This window comes from Spinacia oleracea, chromosome 5 (assembly GCF_020520425.1).
Source record: "Spinacia oleracea cultivar Varoflay chromosome 5, BTI_SOV_V1, whole genome shotgun sequence".
In the NCBI taxonomy this organism is placed as follows: Eukaryota; Viridiplantae; Streptophyta; class Magnoliopsida; order Caryophyllales; family Amaranthaceae; genus Spinacia; species Spinacia oleracea.
In genome coordinates this window covers 105,594,278-105,615,518 of record NC_079491.1, presented here as the reverse complement: position 1 = coordinate 105,615,518, position 21,241 = coordinate 105,594,278, and the positions used below count along the sequence as shown (strand labels likewise).

Here is a 21,241-nt window from a genome sequence, read left to right as displayed (position 1 = left end):
AACAACATCTCTGAATTATACAAAACATGGTACAAAGCTTAATTTTGATAATTAAAATTACATACGTAGTCCTCGTTATTTTGCCAAGATATGTGAAACGTCATTGTCCCTTATAAAGCAAATGCACTAAGAAATTTATCTACAACTTCTACCCTGAAAAAGTTAAAACAAAGGATTAAAAGTTCCCCTGAAAATTAGACAAAAAATTTCTATAAAAAAATTTCTAAAAATCTAAAGCAACCAAAATGTCACAAGTCTGGTCCAAACCCTATGTCTTTCCCCATTAAAATATGGCCAAGTTTACTATGTTCTCTTGTAATAGAACAAATAATAATGCAAATCGTAGAGAAAAATGTACCCAAAATTGCAAATTGAGCATGGAAAATGATTTGTATATCTGAAAAGTTCATCAAAATACAAAACATTAGAAAATTCCTCATGACATTAGACCATAAAATTCTGTAAAACCCTCTTGAACAACATAAATTTCACAAGTCCTATTGATCGAATCCCAAATCTGTTCTCATTAAAATTATCTTAAACTTAACTATTTTCCTCAAGTTTCCGGGAGAGTTTTTTTTCCAAACCTCTGGGGAAGGGGGACTTGAAATTCAATTAAGGAAGGGGGAAAGTGAAGGAAATAATGCCCTTGGTCCAAGTATGCATTCTATGTTAAGTCTAATAAATGCGGTTCAGTATTAATTAACAAGTTAATAATTCAGTGAGATCAAGTGAGCTGAATGCCTAGCTAGAGGCCGCTTCAGTTCAAGTGGAATTAATGATATTAATCCACAGCTTACTCTTGACTGAACCCGTAGGGTCACACAAATAGTACGTAAACGGATCAAGTATTTAATGGCATTAAATACTCCATCTATGAATATTCGGAACCGACGGATCTTGGTTTCAGTGGGAGCTAAGATCGTCACAGGCAAGAAATGAATACTCCGGAAACGATGATATTGCCGGAAACGGAAATATGGATCGTATCGGAAATATGAATATTATCCAAGTCGTAGATGTTACCGGAAACGGAAACATGGTACGTATCGGAAAATATTATTGGAAATGGAAATATTACCAGAATCGGAAATATTGCCGGAAACGGAAATATTGTCAGAATCGGAAATATTGCCGGAATCGGAAAATAATTCCGGAAACGGAAATGTTAAATATTTGTTCGAAACGGAAATTAATTCCGGAATCGGAAATATTAAATATTGTTCGTATCGGAAATAGATTCCGGAAATGGAAATTTAATCGGAAGCGTATCGTACGAATTAGCATCGGACGAGGCCTGCCGGACGAAGGCCCAGCACGAAGCCAGGCCGTCGCCCAGCAAGCACGCACGCCACAAGCCCAGCGCGCGCCAAGGCCACGGATGCGTGGGCCTTGCTGCGTGGGCTGCAGCTCGCACGCATGGGCAGTCCTTGTGGCTGCCGTGTGTGTGTGAGTTTGTGCTCATGCGTGATTCCTGAATCAGCAAGAGTCAGTGTATGATTAAATGTCTATTCCTAATTGGATAAATTAATTAAATAGAATTCATGTAGGATTCTAATTCCAATTAATTCGCATCCTACTAGGATTACGATTCCTTTTCCATAACTCTATAAATAAAGGCCTAGGGGTCATAATTTATATACAAGTTTCAAAGTATTCAAAAGTGAGTTTTTTGAGAGAAAATCAAACACACATCTTGCTCAAAAGTGCCGAAATTTTCTAGTACCTTAAGGGCGATTCTAGTTGGTCAATCTTAAGGCGGATCCGGACGTGCTGTGGACTATCTACGGAGGGACGACACTTGGAGTCCTAAAAGACTTGTTCTTGTTCGGTTCGGGCGCAGCTAGGGAGGGCACGCAACAAAGAGTATGCATCTAATTATGCTATATGATTATGTGTAAATAATATGATTCCTGGGTTAATGGTTGTTTCCGCATGATTTATGTAAATGTCATATGTATCATAACCTAACAGTGGTATCACGAGCCCCTTATTATTTTCATAATCTAAATTGCATGAACATGGTTAAATATTACAAATTTGCAAGAATTAAAAGGGGTGATTAATTTTCGTAATTGTTAATTAATTGCAAATTGCGTTTATTTAATTATATGTACGCAGTTTTTCGGCAGTTTCTTCATTACTCATCCGAATTGAGTGATTTTTGTGTCAATTCCGCATGTAAAAGGCATTCTAAAATTTTGACAAAAATAGTACTTTTCTGCCGAACCCAGAATTCTCAAATTCGAAGCCTAACTATGACTTTTCGAAGGTTTTAGTTTTTCGGATGCAAAATTTCGTAAATTTAAGATGTTAAATTAAATATTTGCGATTCCTGTTGATAAATCTTGAATTTTTGATTGACCTACTGCATATGTTTAACAAGTTTGAATGCCTAGTCTTGTTAATTATGCAATCTAATTTGTAATTATGATTAATTTGTTGAAAATTAGAATAATTTAGAATTAATTTGATTTTCATAATTAATTGTAATTTAATTAGAAACCTATGATTAAAAACCACCATAAAAATTGTAAATTTACGATAAATTTTAAATTTTTATGACCTAGACTTGAATCCATAACAATCGGAAATCAATTGGATAATAAATTTTCGATTTTTTCGCCCTAAAATTATGAAATTAATAATATTTATTAATTTGTCATTAATTTTAAATATAAATTTTAAATTTTTATGCGATTCGTTCAAATAACTTGCACGCACGAAGCAGAGGACGCTTCGTGTTACCCTTAAGGGGTGTTGTATAATGCGGGCATGCGACGACGAGCAAGGGAGCTCGTCGCCCGTGCGGCACGAATGCAATGAGCAAGGGCGTAGTGCACGAGCGCAAGGCAGCAGCCCTGCCTTGTGTCGTGTGCCACGAGCAATGAACGTATGGGCATGGGCGAGGGGCGAGCCAAGGCAGTCGCGTGTGGGCAGCAAGCGAGCTGCGCCACAACGCGCGCTGCCTCGCACAAGTGCGCGCAGCCTCGCGCGCAGCGAGCGCAAGCTCGCGTGCCACGAGCGCTGCGCACAGCATCACTCGCGCGCACAGCGCGCGACGTCGCCCGCCCAGCGAGCGATGTCGCGCACCAGCGAGCGATCTCGCGCGCCAGCGAGCGATGGCTCGCGCGCACCAGCGAGCGATCTCGCGCGCCAGCGAGCGATGGCTCGCGCGCACCAGCGAGCGATCTCGCGCGCCAACGAGCGATCTCGCGCGCCAGCGAGCGAGCCAGCGCGCCCAGCGAGCGATCTCGCGCGCGCACTGCGAGCGATAGCTCGCGTGCGATGGGGCGCTGTGCGGAGGCTTGCGTTGGGACAGCAGCAGCTATGCTACGAGCGCATGGGCTGCGCGCACATGGCCAGCAATGGCTGTGTGCGTACGGCCCATGGGCGTGCAACGCGTAGGGTGTTTGCGTTTCGATTAGATCGTTTTGAATGTTTAATTTGAAAATTTCAGTTCACGTAATTTTAATTAATTTTAAAATTAATAATTTGAATTAATTTCTTGGATTTTAATTTTGAATATTATAATTATAATAAATGGAATTTATTCTAATTATTTTACTAAAATTAAAATCATGAATTAATTTAAATGCGACTGAAATTAAATTAAATTTTTGGATTCAATTATAAATTTATATGAGCTTTAAATTTTAATTAAATTTGTATGTTTCCGGTTAGACTAGAAATACAATTTTATGTTTAAAATTAGTAAAGCATATGAATTTATTGGTTTGAGTGGGAGCGCTTTTTAGTCATAAACTCTTGATTAGGTCTACAAATCCTTAAGGTTAAAACAACTCGATTAGAATTAATAAGGACTGAATAATTGGTAGATTATTGGTGACCTTGATTAATTGCTGCAAATGTTTACGTGATGCATAATGTGTTTTACTAACCAGCTATGTGGGCCATTCATGATAATGAATGGGTGAATGGTATATATTGTATATGTACTGTTTTGCAGGTTATGAAGTGACTAGTATGGCCCAAATAGGATAGAAAATATGGTCTGCGTACCATTAATTTGAATGTAATTGGTCTAAAGCACCAAAGTTATTTTTCAATTCAAATATGGTCTGCGTACCATCAAATAGTTGTAATTAGTTATAGCTTATCCTATTTGAAGAAAATGGTGCCTCCCACGGAGATTTTCAAGACGGACTTTGAAGTCAAAGCTTCAAGATGAAGTCGGGCCATACTAGATCACAAATATCTTATGCATGTTTTAAGTTATTTATTGCTTTAAATATGTCTTAAAATGCATGAGATCATAAGCTTGATTATGTTGCATGATTAAGGATTTTAGTTCACTTAAAATCTAACCAACATAGTAAGAGCCTTAGGTTCCAAACTTAAAAATTGAGTTAAAAGGTGCCATGCCAAAATATACACTTGCTTGGATATCCTTTACATCAATCTAGTAATAGTTTTCGCTCAGCGAGGTGTTACTTATTGGTCCTAAAGGGGCAAGGTACACAAATAATTGTGAGTACATGTTAGTTTTGGTGAAACTCAACGATATAAGTAAGGAGTCCTTTTATGTCGTGGCAAATTCGATAGGTTTACCTAATAAGTTCTTAGACGTACCTATCAACCAAGAATAGTTTCTAGACTATTAGCAAAAGGCTTTTGCTTACCTAAGATGTTCTAGGATTAAGTCGACAAACTGTGCTTAGTTCTTCAATGATTTTAGGATCTTGGAATCATTTTATTCACACCTGCCGGAACACATAACTTGAATAAAATGCTTAATAAAACATTGAATTATGCATGTATGCTAGAATTTAAGTTTATTAAGAGAAACTGTGAATGGTTATTTATTTGTTTATTCTTTTCAATTGTAGTTTTTAATATGGCAAACAACAATTCATTCAACATTCGATCAATTCTCGAAAAGGAGAAGTTGAACGGGAAAAACTTCCTTGACTGGCAAAGGAACTTGCAAATAGTTCTTATGCAGGAAGAAAAGGAGTATGTCCTAGATGAGGCGATGCCCGAAGCTCCAGGCGACGGGATCACTCAGGCAGCCCTCAATCGTTGGATTGATGCCAACAAGGATGTGAAATGTCTAATGCTCGCCACTATGAGTGCAGATCTGCAGAAAACGTTCATCAACTCAGATGCTTTCACAATCATCAGTGAGTTGAAGAACATGTTCCAAGATCTGGCTCGAGTCGAAAGATTCGAGACTCATAGGCAAATTCTTGAGACCAAGCTTAAGAAAGGCGAGCCCGTAAGTCCACATGTTCTCAAAATGATTGGACTCATTGAGAATATGAGTCGGCTGGATCAGCAATTTTCTCAGGAAATGGCTATAGACACCATCCTCCATTCTCTTCATAGCGAGTATGATCAGTTCAAACTGAACTACAGTATGAATAGTCTGGACAAAACGCTCACTGAGCTTCACGGTATGCTGAAGACCGCTGAAAAGACGCTCAAAAGTGATAAGCAGGATGTGCTTATGGTGCGTGGGGGCAAGTTCAAGAAATCTGGAAAGAAGAGGAATGCTAAGAAAGGTGGCAACAAGGCCAGCCCAACTAAGCAAACTGGCGCCAAATCTGCAAAGAGGAAGGTCAGTCAACCCACTTCTGAATCCGAATGCTTCTACTGCAAAAAGAAGGGGCATTGGAAGAGAGATTGCTTGAAGCTAAAGGAAGATCAGAAGAACGGAACAGTCGTTCCATCTTCAGGTATTTTCGTTATAGACTGTATACTTGCTAATTCAACTTCTTGGGTATTAGATACAGGTTGTGGCTCACACTTATGTTCCAATCCACAGGGACTAAGAAGAAGTAGAAAGTTAAGCAAGGGAGAAGTCGACCTACGAGTGGGAAATGGAGCACGGATTGCTGCATTAGCTGTAGGAACTTACTATTTGTCGTTGCCCTCCGGGCTAGTTTTGGAACTGGAAGAATGTTTCCATGTTCCAAGTCTTACTAAAAACATCATTTCAGTTTCTTGCTTAGATGCTAAGGGATTTTCCTTTATAATAAAAGACAATAGTTGTTCGTTTTATTTTAAAGAGATGTTTTATGGATCTGCTAGATTAGTCAATGGACTTTATTTATTAGATCACGACAAACAAGTATATAACATAAATACCAAAAAGGCCAAAAAGGATGATTCAGATCTCACCTATCTGTGGCATTGTCGATTAGGCCATATAAACTTGAAACGCTTAGAAAGACTTCAAAGGGAAGGAATTCTAGAACCATTTGACTTAGAGGATTATGGTAAATGCGAATCATGTTTACTTGGCAAAATGACAAAGCAACCTTTCTCTAAAGTTGGAGAAAGAGCAAATGAACTATTGGGTTTAATCCATACAGATGTATGTGGACCAATGAGTACAAATGCTAGAGGTGGTTTCAGCTACTTTATCACTTTCACTGATGACTTCAGTAGGTATGGTTATGTCTACCTAATGAAGCATAAGTCTGAATCCTTTGACAAATTCAAGGAATTTCAGAGTGAAGTAGAGAATCAATTAGGCAAGAAGATCAAGGCACTGCGGTCTGATAGAGGTGGTGAATATCTGAGCTATGAATTTGATGACCATCTGAAAGAATGTGGAATTCTATCAGAATTGACTCCTCCTGGAACACCACAATGGAACGGTGTGTCAGAACGGAGGAACAGAACCTTGCTAGACATGGTCAGGTCAATGATGGGTCAGGCCGAACTTCCATTAGAATTTTGGGGACATGCACTAAATACAGCTGCACTCACTATAAATAGAGCTCCGTCTAAAGCTGTCGAAAAGACTCCATACGAATTATGGTTTGGAAAGCCTCCAAATGTGTCTTTTCTTAAGATTTGGGGATGTGAAGTATACGTCAAACGATTAATTTCAGACAACCTTCATCCAAAATCTGACAAATGTATCCTTGTGGGCTATCCAAAGGAAACAAAGGGGTATTACTTCTACAATACATCTGAGAACAAAGTGTTTGTTGCTCGAGATGGTGTCTTTTTGGAGAAAGATCACATTTCCAAAATGACAAGTGGGAGAAAAGTAGACCTCGAAGAAATTCGAGTCGAACAACAAACTCTAGAGAATGCTCAAAATGACATTCAGGATGAAACTCAGAGATCTTTAGAAGAATCTGGTGAGAATCATGGTCAATCTAGAAATGTTACCCCGCGTAGATCGCAAAGATATAGATCTCAACCGGAAAGGTACTTAGGTATTTTGACGAACGAGAGCTATGACGTTCTATTACTTGAAAGTGATGAACCTGCGACTTACAAGCAAGCTATGACGAGCCCTAGCTCCAAGCAATGGCAAGAAGCCATGCAATCTGAATTAGACTCCATGTCTGAAAACCAAGTATGGGATTTGGTCGATTTGCCAGATGGCTACCAAGCCATTGGAAGCAAATGGGTTTTCAAACTGAAAAAGGACAAGGATGGGAAACTTGAAGTTTTCAAAGCTAGATTGGTTGCAAAAGGTTACAGGCAAGTCCACGGTGTGGATTACGATGAAACCTTTTCACCAGTTGCAATGCTAAAGTCTATTCGAATAATGTTAGCAATCGCTGCATATTACGATTACGAAATATGGCAGATGGATGTCAAAACTGCTTTCTTAAACGGCGTTTTAACAGAAACTGTGTTTATGACACAGCCTGAAGGTTTTGAGGATCCAAAGAATGCTAAAAAGGTATGCAAGCTAAAGAAGTCAATCTACGGATTGAAGCAGGCATCCAGGAGCTGGAATATACGTTTTGATGAAGCAGTCAGTGACTTTGGTTTCATCAAGAACGCAGACGAATCTTGTGTATACAAGAAGGTCAGTGGGAGCAAAATTGCTTTCCTAGTATTATATGTCGACGACATATTGCTTATCGGAAATGACATTCCTATGTTAAACTCTGTCAAGATTTGGCTTGGGAAATGTTTTTCGATGAAGGATCTAGGAGAAGCACAGTACATATTGGGCATCAAGATTTACAGAGATAGATCTAAAAGGATGATTGGACTTAGTCAAAGCACTTATATCAATAAGGTGCTTGATAGGTTCAAGATGGCGGACTCCAAGCGAGGCTACCTACCCATGTCTCATGGAATGACTCTAAGCAAGACTCAGTGCCCAAAAACACTTGATGAGCGTAGACGAATGAATGGGATTCCATATGCATCATTGATTGGTTCAATAATGTATGCTATGATATGTACACGCCCGGATGTTGCGTACGCACTCAGTGCTACGAGCAGATACCAGTCAGACCCAGGAGAGGCACATTGGACTGCTGCCAAGAACATTCTGAAGTACCTGAAAAGGCACAAAGATGACTTCCTGGTCTATGGTGGAGATGATGAATTAATTGTTAAAAGGCTATACGGACGCAAGTTTCCAAACCGACAAAGATGATTTCAGATCACAGTCTGGGTTTGTCTTCTGCCTCAACGGAGGAGCAGTAAGCTGGAAAAGTGCTAAGCAAAGCACCATTGCGGATTCTACAACTGAAGCGGAGTACATTGCTGCACATGAAGCAGCAAAGGAAGCTATATGGCTAAGGAAGTTCATAGGAGAACTTGGTGTAGTCCCCTCCATTAAAGGACCAATAGCCCTGTATTGTGATAATAACGGAGCTATTGCACAGGCAAAAGAGCCTAGACACCACCAGAGAGTCAAGCATGTACTTCGTAGATTTCACCTTCTACGAGAGTTCGTTGAAAGAAAAGAAGTCGAGATAAGCAAAATTGGAACTGATGACAACATATCAGATCCATTAACTAAACCTCTGCCGCAAGCGAAGCACAACTCGCACACTGCAGCTATGGGAATCAAGCATATTGGAGAATGGCTTTGATGTCTCTGTTTAATGTTTTAAAGTTTTAGAGTTTAAATCTTTGTAAAACATTATTGGTTAATCATTCACAATAAATGAAAGGAATTCATTTTTCCATTTAATTCGTGGTTTATTAAATGATGAGTCCCTTCAACTTGACGATATATTCAAGATAGACTGTCAGGACCAGTCCTGTGACTAAGAAATGTCTATCAAGTGAACTTGAATGTCAAAGGTTGAAAATGGTCCCTAATTGGAGTTTTCTATAAAATTGGACGCATAGAAAACGTTAGACGATTAGAGTGCAAGATGACTAGTAGTTCTGTTTCTTGAACTATGTGGACATGGCAATGTCATAATCATTTGCATAGATACTTACTTTGGGAAGACTAGTATCGGACAAGACCTATGAAACTTTACTGTAAGAGATGAAAGTCTGTCATAAGTAAATTTCATTAAATTATTAGACACTAAATCCTCAATACCTGAGTGATTTGAGATTACTTGTTTGAGAACTGGTTGCTTTGACGTTGACCAACCGTCGCACCGTAAAAGGAGGCTATAAAGGCAACGCTCAGGTAATCACCTATCAAACGAAGTCTAATCTCAAGATCGCAAGATTGGGATTGTCCTCCCATAAATCGGGATGAGATGCTTAAAAGTTGTACAAGGCCACTCGGAGAGCTAGAAACTGTGAAATGCATGGCCGTGCTCGGATAATCATAGGCTATGATTATCTGTTTATTTGATCAGTTGAACTCTGAAACCGAGGAACACCTCTGGACATAATAAGGATGACAACTCTTACCTTATGTTCAAGAGCAAGCATCGAGCGACAAAGGAATTAGGAAATGCACACTTGTCCCTAAGGACAAGTGGGAGACTGAAGGAAATAATGCCCTTGGTCCAAGTATGCATTCTATGTTAAGTCTAATAAATGCGGTTCAGTATTAATTAACAAGTTAATAATTCAGTGAGATCAAGTGAGCTGAATGCCTAGCTAGAGGCCGCTTCAGTTCAAGTGGAATTAATGATATTAATCCACAGCTTACTCTTGACTGAACCCGTAGGGTCACACAAATAGTACGTAAACGGATCAAGTATTTAATGGCATTAAATACTCCATCTATGAATATTCGGAACCGACGGATCTTGGTTTCAGTGGGAGCTAAGATCGTCACAGGCAAGAAATGAATACTCCGGAAACGATGATATTGCCGGAAACGGAAATATGGATCGTATCGGAAATATGAATATTATCCAAGTCGTAGATGTTACCGGAAACGGAAACATGGTACGTATCGGAAAATATTATTGGAAATGGAAATATTACCAGAATCGGAAATATTGCCGGAAACGGAAATATTGTCAGAATCGGAAATATTGCCGGAATCGGAAAATAATTCCGGAAACGGAAATGTTAAATATTTGTTCGAAACGGAAATTAATTCCGGAATCGGAAATATTAAATATTGTTCGTATCGGAAATAGATTCCGGAAATGGAAATTTAATCGGAAGCGTATCGTACGAATTAGCATCGGACGAGGCCTGCCGGACGAAGGCCCAGCACGAAGCCAGGCCGTCGCCCAGCAAGCACGCACGCCACAAGCCCAGCGCGCGCCAAGGCCACGGATGCGTGGGCCTTGCTGCGTGGGCTGCAGCTCGCACGCATGGGCAGTCCTTGTGGCTGCCGTGTGTGTGTGAGTTTGTGCTCATGCGTGATTCCTGAATCAGCAAGAGTCAGTGTATGATTAAATGTCTATTCCTAATTGGATAAATTAATTAAATAGAATTCATGTAGGATTCTAATTCCAATTAATTCGCATCCTACTAGGATTACGATTCCTTTTCCATAACTCTATAAATAAAGGCCTAGGGGTCATAATTTATATACAAGTTTCAAAGTATTCAAAAGTGAGTTTTTTGAGAGAAAATCAAACACACATCTTGCTCAAAAGTGCCGAAATTTTCTAGTACCTTAAGGGCGATTCTAGTTGGTCAATCTTAAGGCGGATCCGGACGTGCTGTGGACTATCTACGGAGGGACGACACTTGGAGTCCTAAAAGACTTGTTCTTGTTCGGTTCGGGCGCAGCTAGGGAGGGCACGCAACAAAGAGTATGCATCTAATTATGCTATATGATTATGTGTAAATAATATGATTCCTGGGTTAATGGTTGTTTCCGCATGATTTATGTAAATGTCATATGTATCATAACCTAACAGAAAGGTATACTAAAGATTATAGGAAAATTGAAATGAAAAATTGTGCATAAATCGCAATTTCTATTAGAACATTTGGATTAGTAGTTAACCTTTTCAGTTATTTAGAGACAAATATTTTCCATATTGAAACAGTGAAACGTCACCATTTTTCTTCACCTTCAATCAATTTTTTTCATGCTAAAAATTAAATGGCAACAAATCAATTAAACCAATAATCAGAAAATCAATCACACCCAGAAATTATACTAATTCTTTTGAACCCCAACATCATCTAAGACCGCCGCCGCCGCGGTGTCACCGACGGAAGGACCAAGTAGGCAGAGATTTAACATTTGTTTTTAGATATTTCTATGTCATTGAGATCCAGAACAACCTTTTCATCACTAAAACAAAATTTGACAAAAACATTATTAAAAACACGATTAATTTCATAAAGAAGAGGAAGGAAGTTACCTGATTCTTATTGGAAAATTCAACAGCAAAACCCACCCATATACAACCAAAAGATGAGGCTTCTTGGGTTTTCTTTTTGAAATTAAACTAATAATTTGATATAGGATTCAAGCTTGGAGATAATTGATGGGATGAATCGATGCAATTTGGTTTTTTTGTTGTTTCAGATGTGAAGGTTGAAGGGGACGGTTGAAGGTTGGAGGAGAGAATGACTTCTTCTGATTTGTCGTTTATCGTTTATGTCTTTGTTATTTAGTTTTTTTTTTATAAAAAAATATAATAAAGTTCTGAAATTTTAGGAGGGGGCCACGTGGCTCTCCAACCTCCCTGCTATTAAATATTAGAATAGATTACTTAAACAACGAAACTAATGAGTTACGCAACAGAACTAATTAGTTAAATAATAAAACTAAGGTTGCGTTCTATTCACCCGATTTCCACTTATTTTTCCTGAATTTATCTTATCTGAACTTATCTGAACTTATCTGAATTTATTACGGAGTAGTACTTATCAAAACTTATTTTAGTTATAAATTGTACTTGGTCAACCCTTATTTTTCCTGAACTTATCTTATCTGAACTTATTTTTCCTGAAATAAGTGGAAATAAGGTGAACAGAACAAGGCCAACTAGTTAAACAATGAAACCAATTAATTAAGCAATTAAAACGAACTTTCCGGTAAAGCTATCTTACACAAAAGTAGCCGAAAATAATATCTGATAAATTAAGACAAGATAGGTTTCAGACGTAAGTCAAATATAACAAATTGAACCAAATAGAGGCCAAAACAAATGTAGAGTTTTAATATTAAGAAAAAAATTGTTGGGTGGTGAAAAAGGTCGCAAGTTGCGACAACATTTAGTTGTCGCAATCTTACGCGTCAGAGTTTAATTAGTATATATATTGGCGCCACATAAGTTATGCGTCATTATAATATTTTTACTATTAATGCAATATTTTTACTATGAAAATATGTAAACAATGTAATCGATATAAAAAAGGAAACAATTTGGAATATAAAGATTTTCCAACTTTTTTTGTAACCATGATAATAGGTTATATAAGTTAAACATTTTATTTTCCAATTTAAATCATGACACATAAGCATGCCATGTCATCATTGTGACACGACTTAAAGGTCGCATGTTGCCACCTTTATCATTTTCGAAATTTGTTTCCTTATTTTTATAGCTTCTATCTGATATCTTTATATGAAAATAGATAATGATGATTTATTACTAAAATTACGTTATTTCTTTACAAATAAATCACGTATTATTGTGTACATATATGTAATTTATTGTATTCCTAAAAAAAAATGTATGGCCTTTATTGTATTGATACGGATTTGGATAAATTAAATTGTAAATTTGTCTCACCTTGACCCCTCAAAGTATTTATATTACATTCCCTTTCTCAAAATAAAATAAAATATTTCATTTCCGATAACAAATTCACATTATTTCACTTTCTTGGTCGCATTATTATCAAATTATCCAAAAATTTCACCCAAACATTTAGCAATGTTAAACGTCATATTTGCTATTTTGATCTCAAATTTGTTGAGTGGAGTCCATGGAAGATCAATTCCTAAGCGCGAACAAATAGTTGCAACTATTAAGGTAATGTTTTCCTAATCACTTACATTTAATTTGTATTTTATATATTTAGGCTATGTTTAATTTGATGGGAAATATTTCAATGAAAAATGACTTTCTTAGGAAAAAATATAATTCCAATCTAGTTGTCTTTGTTTGGTTCCTTACAAAAATAATCATATAGAAAATAAAAATGATTGAGTGAGGCTTGTGAGTGGATGGTTCCCTTCCTTTTCAAATGGAAAATGTTTCCACCTTTGAATAAGTACTCCGTAAGTTATTTGTCATAATTGAAAAATTATTTATCTCCCTTTCCTAAAACAAAAAAAAACAAAAAATTAATTGAAAAAGAAAAAATAATTTCCACAAATGTATTTTATTCCAAATCAAATACTCACTTAGTGAAAAACTATCTCCCATGTAAAAGTTTTGTTTTATATCGATCTAAATTTAATCTCGATCTCGATCCCGTAATGATATGCATATTTTTATTTTCTAAAAATTATATGAATAATATGGTAGTGCTAATGTTTCATACATGTGTTTTGATGTACAGGATAAAAAGGGACAAGTTTATGACTGTGTTGATTTTTACGACCAACCAACATTTACACATCCTTCATTCAAGAATATAAGTGAGGTAAGTTTTTGGTTATACCTATATTTTAAATTATAACTGTTTTATAAGCTAACTCTTAAGAAGATTGGTGTCCACTTAAATTGTCCAATTACCGATCATAATCAATCAGTATTTAATATTATTATTTATAAAGTAAAAAATAAAGTAAAATTTCTAAGTTCAAACGAGGTTTCACACTAAAACAATTGATAAAAAATAGAAGTAACTCCTCTAGCTTAATATTGGTATTTCCTATCCTCTTTCTCCAATGTGATAAACTCACACGTGGGTACGTACAATTGAGTTTCAATATTTAAATCTTACATCCGCCAAAATTTTCAATACATCAAAGTTACAAGTATACAAGTAATGTACAAGTACAAACTTTAATCATTGTCTTAGTCAAAAAATTATCTCAGTTATAAGGTCTTCCAAGTAAAAAAAATGTTCATTTCAATCAAAATACATATTCTAATTTGATTAGATACACGTAAAACTAAAAAAATCAAACTTATTTGAACTTTTAATTTTTAATTTAATTGGGAATCGAAGTTTTATTTTTATTCTTAATATTGTATGTACGTATAATTAACTTGAAAAATATTAGAGGATTTAATTTATGATTAGGATTTAATTTATGATTTTTCAAGTCCTATTTTGTTTATTTTGAATATCAACTTTGATAAATTTGTAGTAACTTTTTGGTTGTAAAATATGGGATGAAGTTGTTTTGGATGTATTAATATTTTGTTTCCAAGTATTGGTTATTATTGGTATACGTTTCATGAGCACACCACCCATAAAAATCATAATATGCCGCTTACTTATATGTACGATATGTTTGTCAATATACAGGTAAAACGACCAAGTGAATATCCACGTCAAAAAGGAAAACTTAGGGGCATCGCCTTTAACGGTAACAGATGTCCATATGGAACAATACCCCTTTTAAGGGTTAATAAAAACTACTCCTCGCATGACTTTCAATCCAATGGCCCAAACTAGAGCTGTCAAAAACTGACCCGACCCGAAAACCCGACCTGAACCGACCGAACTCGTAACCGACCATGACACGAAATTACGGTAAAACAGGTAACCTGAAACCCGACTTGTACCCGACCCGAAAAAACCGATAACCGATTTTAACCCGATGTTGTAACACCTGAACCCGAACCCGACACCCGACCCGAAAATGACCGATAACCGAACTGACCCGACCGAACAATGACCCGAACCCGATTTGATACCCGACCCGATGTCAACCCGAAACCGATTGTAACTCGATGAAACCTGCTATTGACCCGACCTGTGAGAACCCGCTACTCGATTTACCCGAGTTATCAATGACACGACCAAATATTAACTTCATTGATATATCTATTTTAATTATTTATTGCTAAATATTGAAAAATTTAACTCTAAAATAAGTTAAACAAAATTTTTTAGAATATAAAATCCTTAAAATGTATAGGTTAATTATCAGACCCGAGTTTGACCCGTCCCTGAGAGTGACCCGATCTGAATTCTATTTGATCGGATTATTATCCGATCCAAACTAAGACCCGAACCCGAAAATAACTGTATTGCAAACCGACTTAAACCCGACTCGATAAGACCCGAACTCGAAATTATCTGCTACAAACCGACTTAAACCCGACCCGATAAGACCCGAACCCGAAATCAAACCTGACCGAAATGTGACCCGACTCGAACCCGACCTGAACCCGGGATAGGAAAAAACCCGATATGACCCGACCTGAAATCGACCCGACCGAACCCGAACTCAACCCGAATGAAATATTGACCCGACACGACCCGACCTGATCATGACCCGAAACCCGAGATGACCCAACCCAAACCCGACCCGATGACCTGTTTTGACAGCTCTAGCCCAAACCATATTTGTGTAAGATTTACGTATAACTGTACTTCTTTTCGATTATCTGAAATTTTTTGTCAATTTGTTTCAATCTTTCAATAATAAGAGCATGGCATAATTTACTATCGGCTGTTGAATTTTTATTTTTAATTGTTTAACCATTCTAATTCCATAATTGTATATTTATAATACCATTCAATAAATAATTATAGATTATTCTTGAGAGAAGACTATCTTAATTTCTGTGTACTTTTCTTTTTCAAAAAAAAAATTGTAGACTGCGGTGGTTCGAACTAAAACTGATCCAAACACGAAGTTTCTTGGAGGAGAAGGTTCACCAAGTCTTTACAAACCAGCTGCGGATGGTAATGGAGAATGGTCAAGCGCTAGGATGAAACTTCAAAATGGACCTGATAGCATCGAAGTTGGATGGATGGTAACGTAAATTAATCTTTTTTCATTATCTTCATTATTGTTTATAAGGCACGAAATAATTATTGATTATAGATGTGATTAATTTTTCAGGTAAATCCTACGTTCTTTAATGACAAGGAAGCTCACCTCTATGTACGGTTCACTGTAAGTATTGATCAATCTAAATATATAATTCTTTTGTAATCCTTTGAACGAAATTTGTTAATTCTAAATTAATTTCTAAAATATTGTTAATTCTAAATTTGTTTGTAATCACATATAGGCTGGACAAACTAGTTGCATCAACACACAATGCCCGGGCTTTGTTCATGTGGGTACTGAGGTGCATTTAGGTGTTGTTCCCGACATATATTCTCAACGTGGCGGTGAATCATATACTTGGAAGTTTTTTATCGATAAGCTATATAAATTATAGTCCTAAACATAAAAATAAAATACATATCAATGCTCTTATTTTAATCAACTTTATAATATTTATGTTTATTGAAAACCAACAGCACGAAGATGACGGTAATTGGTGGGTATCAATGGACAATGACAAGTACGGAATCAGATATTGGCCGAAAACCTTATTCACGGGATTAGCCGATGTAGCGACTGAAGTTGAATGGGGAGGAGAAGTTAGCGTTGATCCTGAAGCGAAAACTATTCCTGAGATGGGCAATGGAAAATTCCCATTATATGACACTAAATCTTCATCGTATATGCTACATGTGACTGTTGTTGATGAAACCCGTCATAACGTCAACCCAACAAACACCGAGAAGTTTAAAACTAGTAAAGAAGTTTATAATGTTATTGATGCTGGATATCAGGGTGACTATTTTGGGCACTTGATTCTTTTCAGTGGCCCAGCAACACCAAGTGTTTGGGCTCCCAATTGATTCTCAATTGGGCCACTAAGTCTAAAGTCCAATGGCTCTAAACAACAGCATCAAACCCACCAATGGCTAGTCAGCCATCCATTAAGGCCCAAGGCCCAATAGCAATAAATGACCTATGGACATTTATTATGCAAACACTATAAATAGGCCGCCAAGGCTCACACCTCAAGGTACGTCCAATTTATCGCCTTAAGACTACTCTTCTAGAGAACTTCTCTCTAGAATCCGAGCATCGTTCTTACTTAGGCATCGGAGGGGCTTTCCTCGGAAACACCCCCGAGGCTGGTGACTTTGCTCTTGTGCAGGTGAATTCGGACTCAACTCAGTCAATCAAGCAAGATCTTCAACACACACGAAAGGTCCTTCATTAGAAGCCCATTGTTTCCATCTTTACAACACCGAAACAATTTGGCGCCGTCTGTGTTAGGTTATGATACATATGACAATTCATAAATCATGCGGAAACAACCATTAAGCCTGGAATACTTATTATTTACACATAATCATTTAGCATAGTTTAGATGCATACTCTTTGTTGCGTGCCTTCCCTAGCTGCGCCCGAACCGAACAAGAACAAGTCTTTAGGACTCCAAGTGTCGTCCCTCCGTAGATAGTCCACAGCACGTCCGGATCCGCCTTAAGATTGACCAACTAGAATCGCCCTTAAGGTACTATTATTTTCGGCACTCTTAGGCAATTGTGTGACTGAATTTTTCTCTCAAAAACTCACTTTAAATACTTGAAAACTCGTTGTAAATATGTGACCCTAGGCACTTATTTATAGAGTTTATGGAAAGGAATTATAATCCTATTAGAATACAAATCTATTTAATTATAACCCTACTAGGATTCTAATTAAACAAAGTTTATCTATTATGATTAGATTTAATCATATTACGAATCCCGGTAGCCTTAGGATTCCGAGTAACACACACGAGTGGCGCACAAGCACCGCACGCCCGCACGCAGGCCTTGCGGCCCACGCCGAGCGCACAGCGCAAGGCCCACTGTCGCAGCCTTGTCCGCGCGCGCGCCCAAGCTACGGCTGGGCCTGGCTTTTGCGCTGGGCCTGGACGTATGCTTGGCGTGTGGTTGTTGCACTTGGCTTGCTGGGCGATGGCCCGGCTTCGTGCTGGGCCTTCGTCTGGCAGGCCTCGTCCGATGCTAATTCGTACGATACGCTTCCGATTAAATTCTTGATTCCGGAATTCATTTCTGATACGAACAATATTTAATATTTCCGATTCCGGAATTAATTTCCGTTTCGAACAAATATTTAATATTTCCGTTTCCGGAATTATTTTCCGATTCCGATAATATTTCCGATTCTGACAATATTTCCGTTTCCGGCAATATTTCCGATTCCGGTAATATTTCCATTTCCGATAATATTTTCCGATACGTACCATGTTTCCGTTTCCGGCAACATCTACGACTTGGATAATATTTATATTTCCGATACGATCCATATTTCCGTTTCCGGCAATATCATCGTTTCCGGAGTATTCTTTTCTTGCCTGTGACGATCTCAGCTCCCACTGAAACCAAGATCCGTCGATTCCGAATATCCATAGATGGAGTATTTAATGCCATTAAATACTTGATCCGTTTACGTACTATTTGTGTGACCCTACGGGTTCAGTCAAGAGTAAGCTGTGGATTAATATCATTAATTCCACTTGAACTGAAGCGGCCTCTAGCTAGGCATTCAGCTCACTTGATCTCACTGAATTATTAACTTGTTAATTAATACTGAACCGCATTTATTAGACTTAACATTGAATGCATACTTGGACCAAGGGCATTATTTCCTTCAGTCTCCCACTTGTCCTTAGGGACAAGTGTGCATTTCCTAATTCCTTTGTCGCTCGATGCTTGCTCTTGAACATAAGGTAAGAGTTGTCATCCTTATTATGTCCAGAGGTGTTCCTCGGCTTCAGAGTTCAACTGATCAAATAAACAGATAATCATAGCCTATGATTCATCCGAGCACGGCTATGCATTTCACAGTTTCTAGCTCTCCGATTGGCCTTGTACAACTTTTAAGCATCTCATCCCGATTTATGGGAGGACAATCCCAATCTTGCGATCTTGAGATTAGACTTCGTTTGATAGGTGATTACCTGAGCGTTGCCTTTATAGCCTCCTTTTACGGTGCGACGGTTGGTCAACGTCAAAGCAACCAGTTCTCAAACAAGTAATCTCAAATCACTCAGGTATTGAGGATTTAGTGTCTAATAATTTTAATGATATTTACTTATGACAGATTTTCATCTCTTACAGTAAAGTTTCATAGGTCTTGTCCGATACTAGTCTTCCCAAAGTAAGTATCTATGCAAATGATTATGACATTGCCATGTCCACATAGTTCAAGAAACAGAACTACTAGTCATCTTGCATTCTAATCGTCTAACGTTTTCTATGCGTCCAATTTTATAGAAAACTCCGACTAGGGACCATTTTCAACCTTTGACATTCAAGTTCACTTGATAGACATTTCTTAGTCACAGGACTGGTCCTGACAGTCTATCTTGAATATATTGTCAAATTGAAGGGACTCATCATTTAATAAACCACAAATTAAATGGAAAAATGAATTCTTTTCATTTATTTTGAATGATTAACCAATAATGTTTTACAAAGATTTAAACTCTAAAACTTTGAAACATTAAACAGAGACATCAAAGCCATTCTCCAATATGCTTGATTCCCAAAGCTGCAGTGTGCGAGTTGTGCTTCGCCTGCGGCAGAGGTTTAGTCAATGGATCTGATATGTTGTCATCAGTTCCAATTTTGCTTATCTCGACTTCTTTTCTTTCAACGAACTCTCGTAGAAGGTGAAATCTACGAAGTACATGCTTGACTCTCTGGTGGTGTCTAGGCTCCTTTGCCTGTGCAATAGCTCCGTTATTATCACAATACAGGGCTATTGGTCCTTTAATGGAGGGGACTACACCAAGTTCACCTATGAACTTCCTTAGCCATATAGCTTCCTTTGCTGCTTCATGTGAGGCAATGTACTCCGCTTCAGTTGTAGAATCCGCAATGGTGCTTTGCTTAGCACTTTTCCAGCTTACTGCTCCTCCGTTGAGGCAGAAGACAAACCCAGACTGTGATCTGAAATCATCTTTGTCGGTTTGGAAACTTGCGTCCGTATAACCTTTAACAATTAATTCATCATCTCCACCATAGACCAGGAAGTCATCTTTGTGCCTTTTCAGGTACTTCAGAATATTCTTGGCAGCAGTCCAATGCGCCTCTCCTAGGTCCGACTGGTATCTGCTCGTAGCACTGAGTGCGTACGCAACATCCGGGCGTGTACATATCATAGCATACATTATTGAACCAATCAATGATGCATATGGAATCCCATTCATTCGTCTACGCTCATCAAGTGTTTTTGGGCACTGATTCTTGCTTAGAGTCATTCCATGAGACATGGGTAGGTAGCCTCGCTTGGAGTCCGCCATCTTGAACCTATCAAGCACCTTATTGATATAAGTGCTTTGACTAAGTCCAATCATCTTTTTAGATCTATCTCTGTAAATCTTGATGCCCAATATGTACTGTGCTTCTCTTAGATCTTTCATCGAAAAACATTTCCCAAGCCAAATCTTGACAGAGTTCAACATAGGAATGTCATTTCCGATAAGTAATATGTCGTCGACATATAATACTAGGAAAGCAATTTTGCTCCCACTGACCTTCTTGTATACACAAGATTCGTCTGTGTTCTTGATGAAACCAAAGTCACTGACTGCTTCATCAAAACGTATATTCCAGCTCCTGGATGCCTGCTTCAATCCGTAGATTGACTTCTTTAGCTTGCATACCTTTTTCGCATTCTTTGGATCCTCAAAACCTTCAGGCTGTGTCATAAACACAGTTTATGTTAAAACGCCGTTTAAGAAAGCAGTTTTGACATCCATCTGCCATATTTCGTAATCGTAATATGCAGCGATTGCTAACATTATCCGAATAGACTTTAGCATTGCAACTGGTGAAAAGGTTTCATCGTAATCCACACCGTGGACTTGCCTGTAACCTTTTGCAACCAATCTAGCTTTGAAAACTTCAAGTTTCCCATCCTTGTCCTTTTTCAGTTTGAAAACCCATTTGCTTCCAATGGCTTGGTAGCCATCTGGCAAATCGACCAAATCCCATACTTGGTTTTCAGACATGGAGTCTAATTCAGATTGCATGGCTTCTTGCCATTGCTTGGAGCTAGGGCTCGTCATAGCTTGTTTGTAAGTCGCAGGTTCATCACTTTCAAGTAATAGAATGTCATAGCTCTCGTTCGTCAAAATACCTAAGTACCTTTCCGGTTGAGATCTATATCTTT

General features: G+C 37.9%; 1 protein-coding gene across 1 annotated transcript; it reads left to right on the top strand.

Annotated features, from left to right (window-relative positions):
* The first annotated feature begins 13,007 nt into the window (after positions 1-13,007).
* Positions 13,008-16,899, top strand: LOC110805213 (uncharacterized). The gene is made up of 6 exons (XM_056829955.1): positions 13,008-13,106; positions 13,639-13,722; positions 15,858-16,016; positions 16,106-16,159; positions 16,278-16,337; positions 16,513-16,899. Exons 1-6 carry the CDS (start codon positions 13,008-13,010, stop codon positions 16,897-16,899), a joined length of 843 nt encoding a protein of 280 aa, XP_056685933.1.
* The last annotated feature ends 4,342 nt before the right edge of the window (positions 16,900-21,241 follow it).

Coding starts and splice junctions, on each gene's coding strand:
- LOC110805213 (XM_056829955.1), top strand. CDS start 13,008: ATGTTAAACGTCATATTTGCTATTTTGATCTCAAATTTGTTGAGTGGA. Junction 16,160..16,277: donor ACCTCTATGTACGGTTCACT/GTAAGTATTGAT, acceptor AATCACATATAG/GCTGGACAAACTAGTTGCAT. Junction 16,338..16,512: donor TTGTTCATGTGGGTACTGAG/GTGCATTTAGGT, acceptor GAAAACCAACAG/CACGAAGATGACGGTAATTG.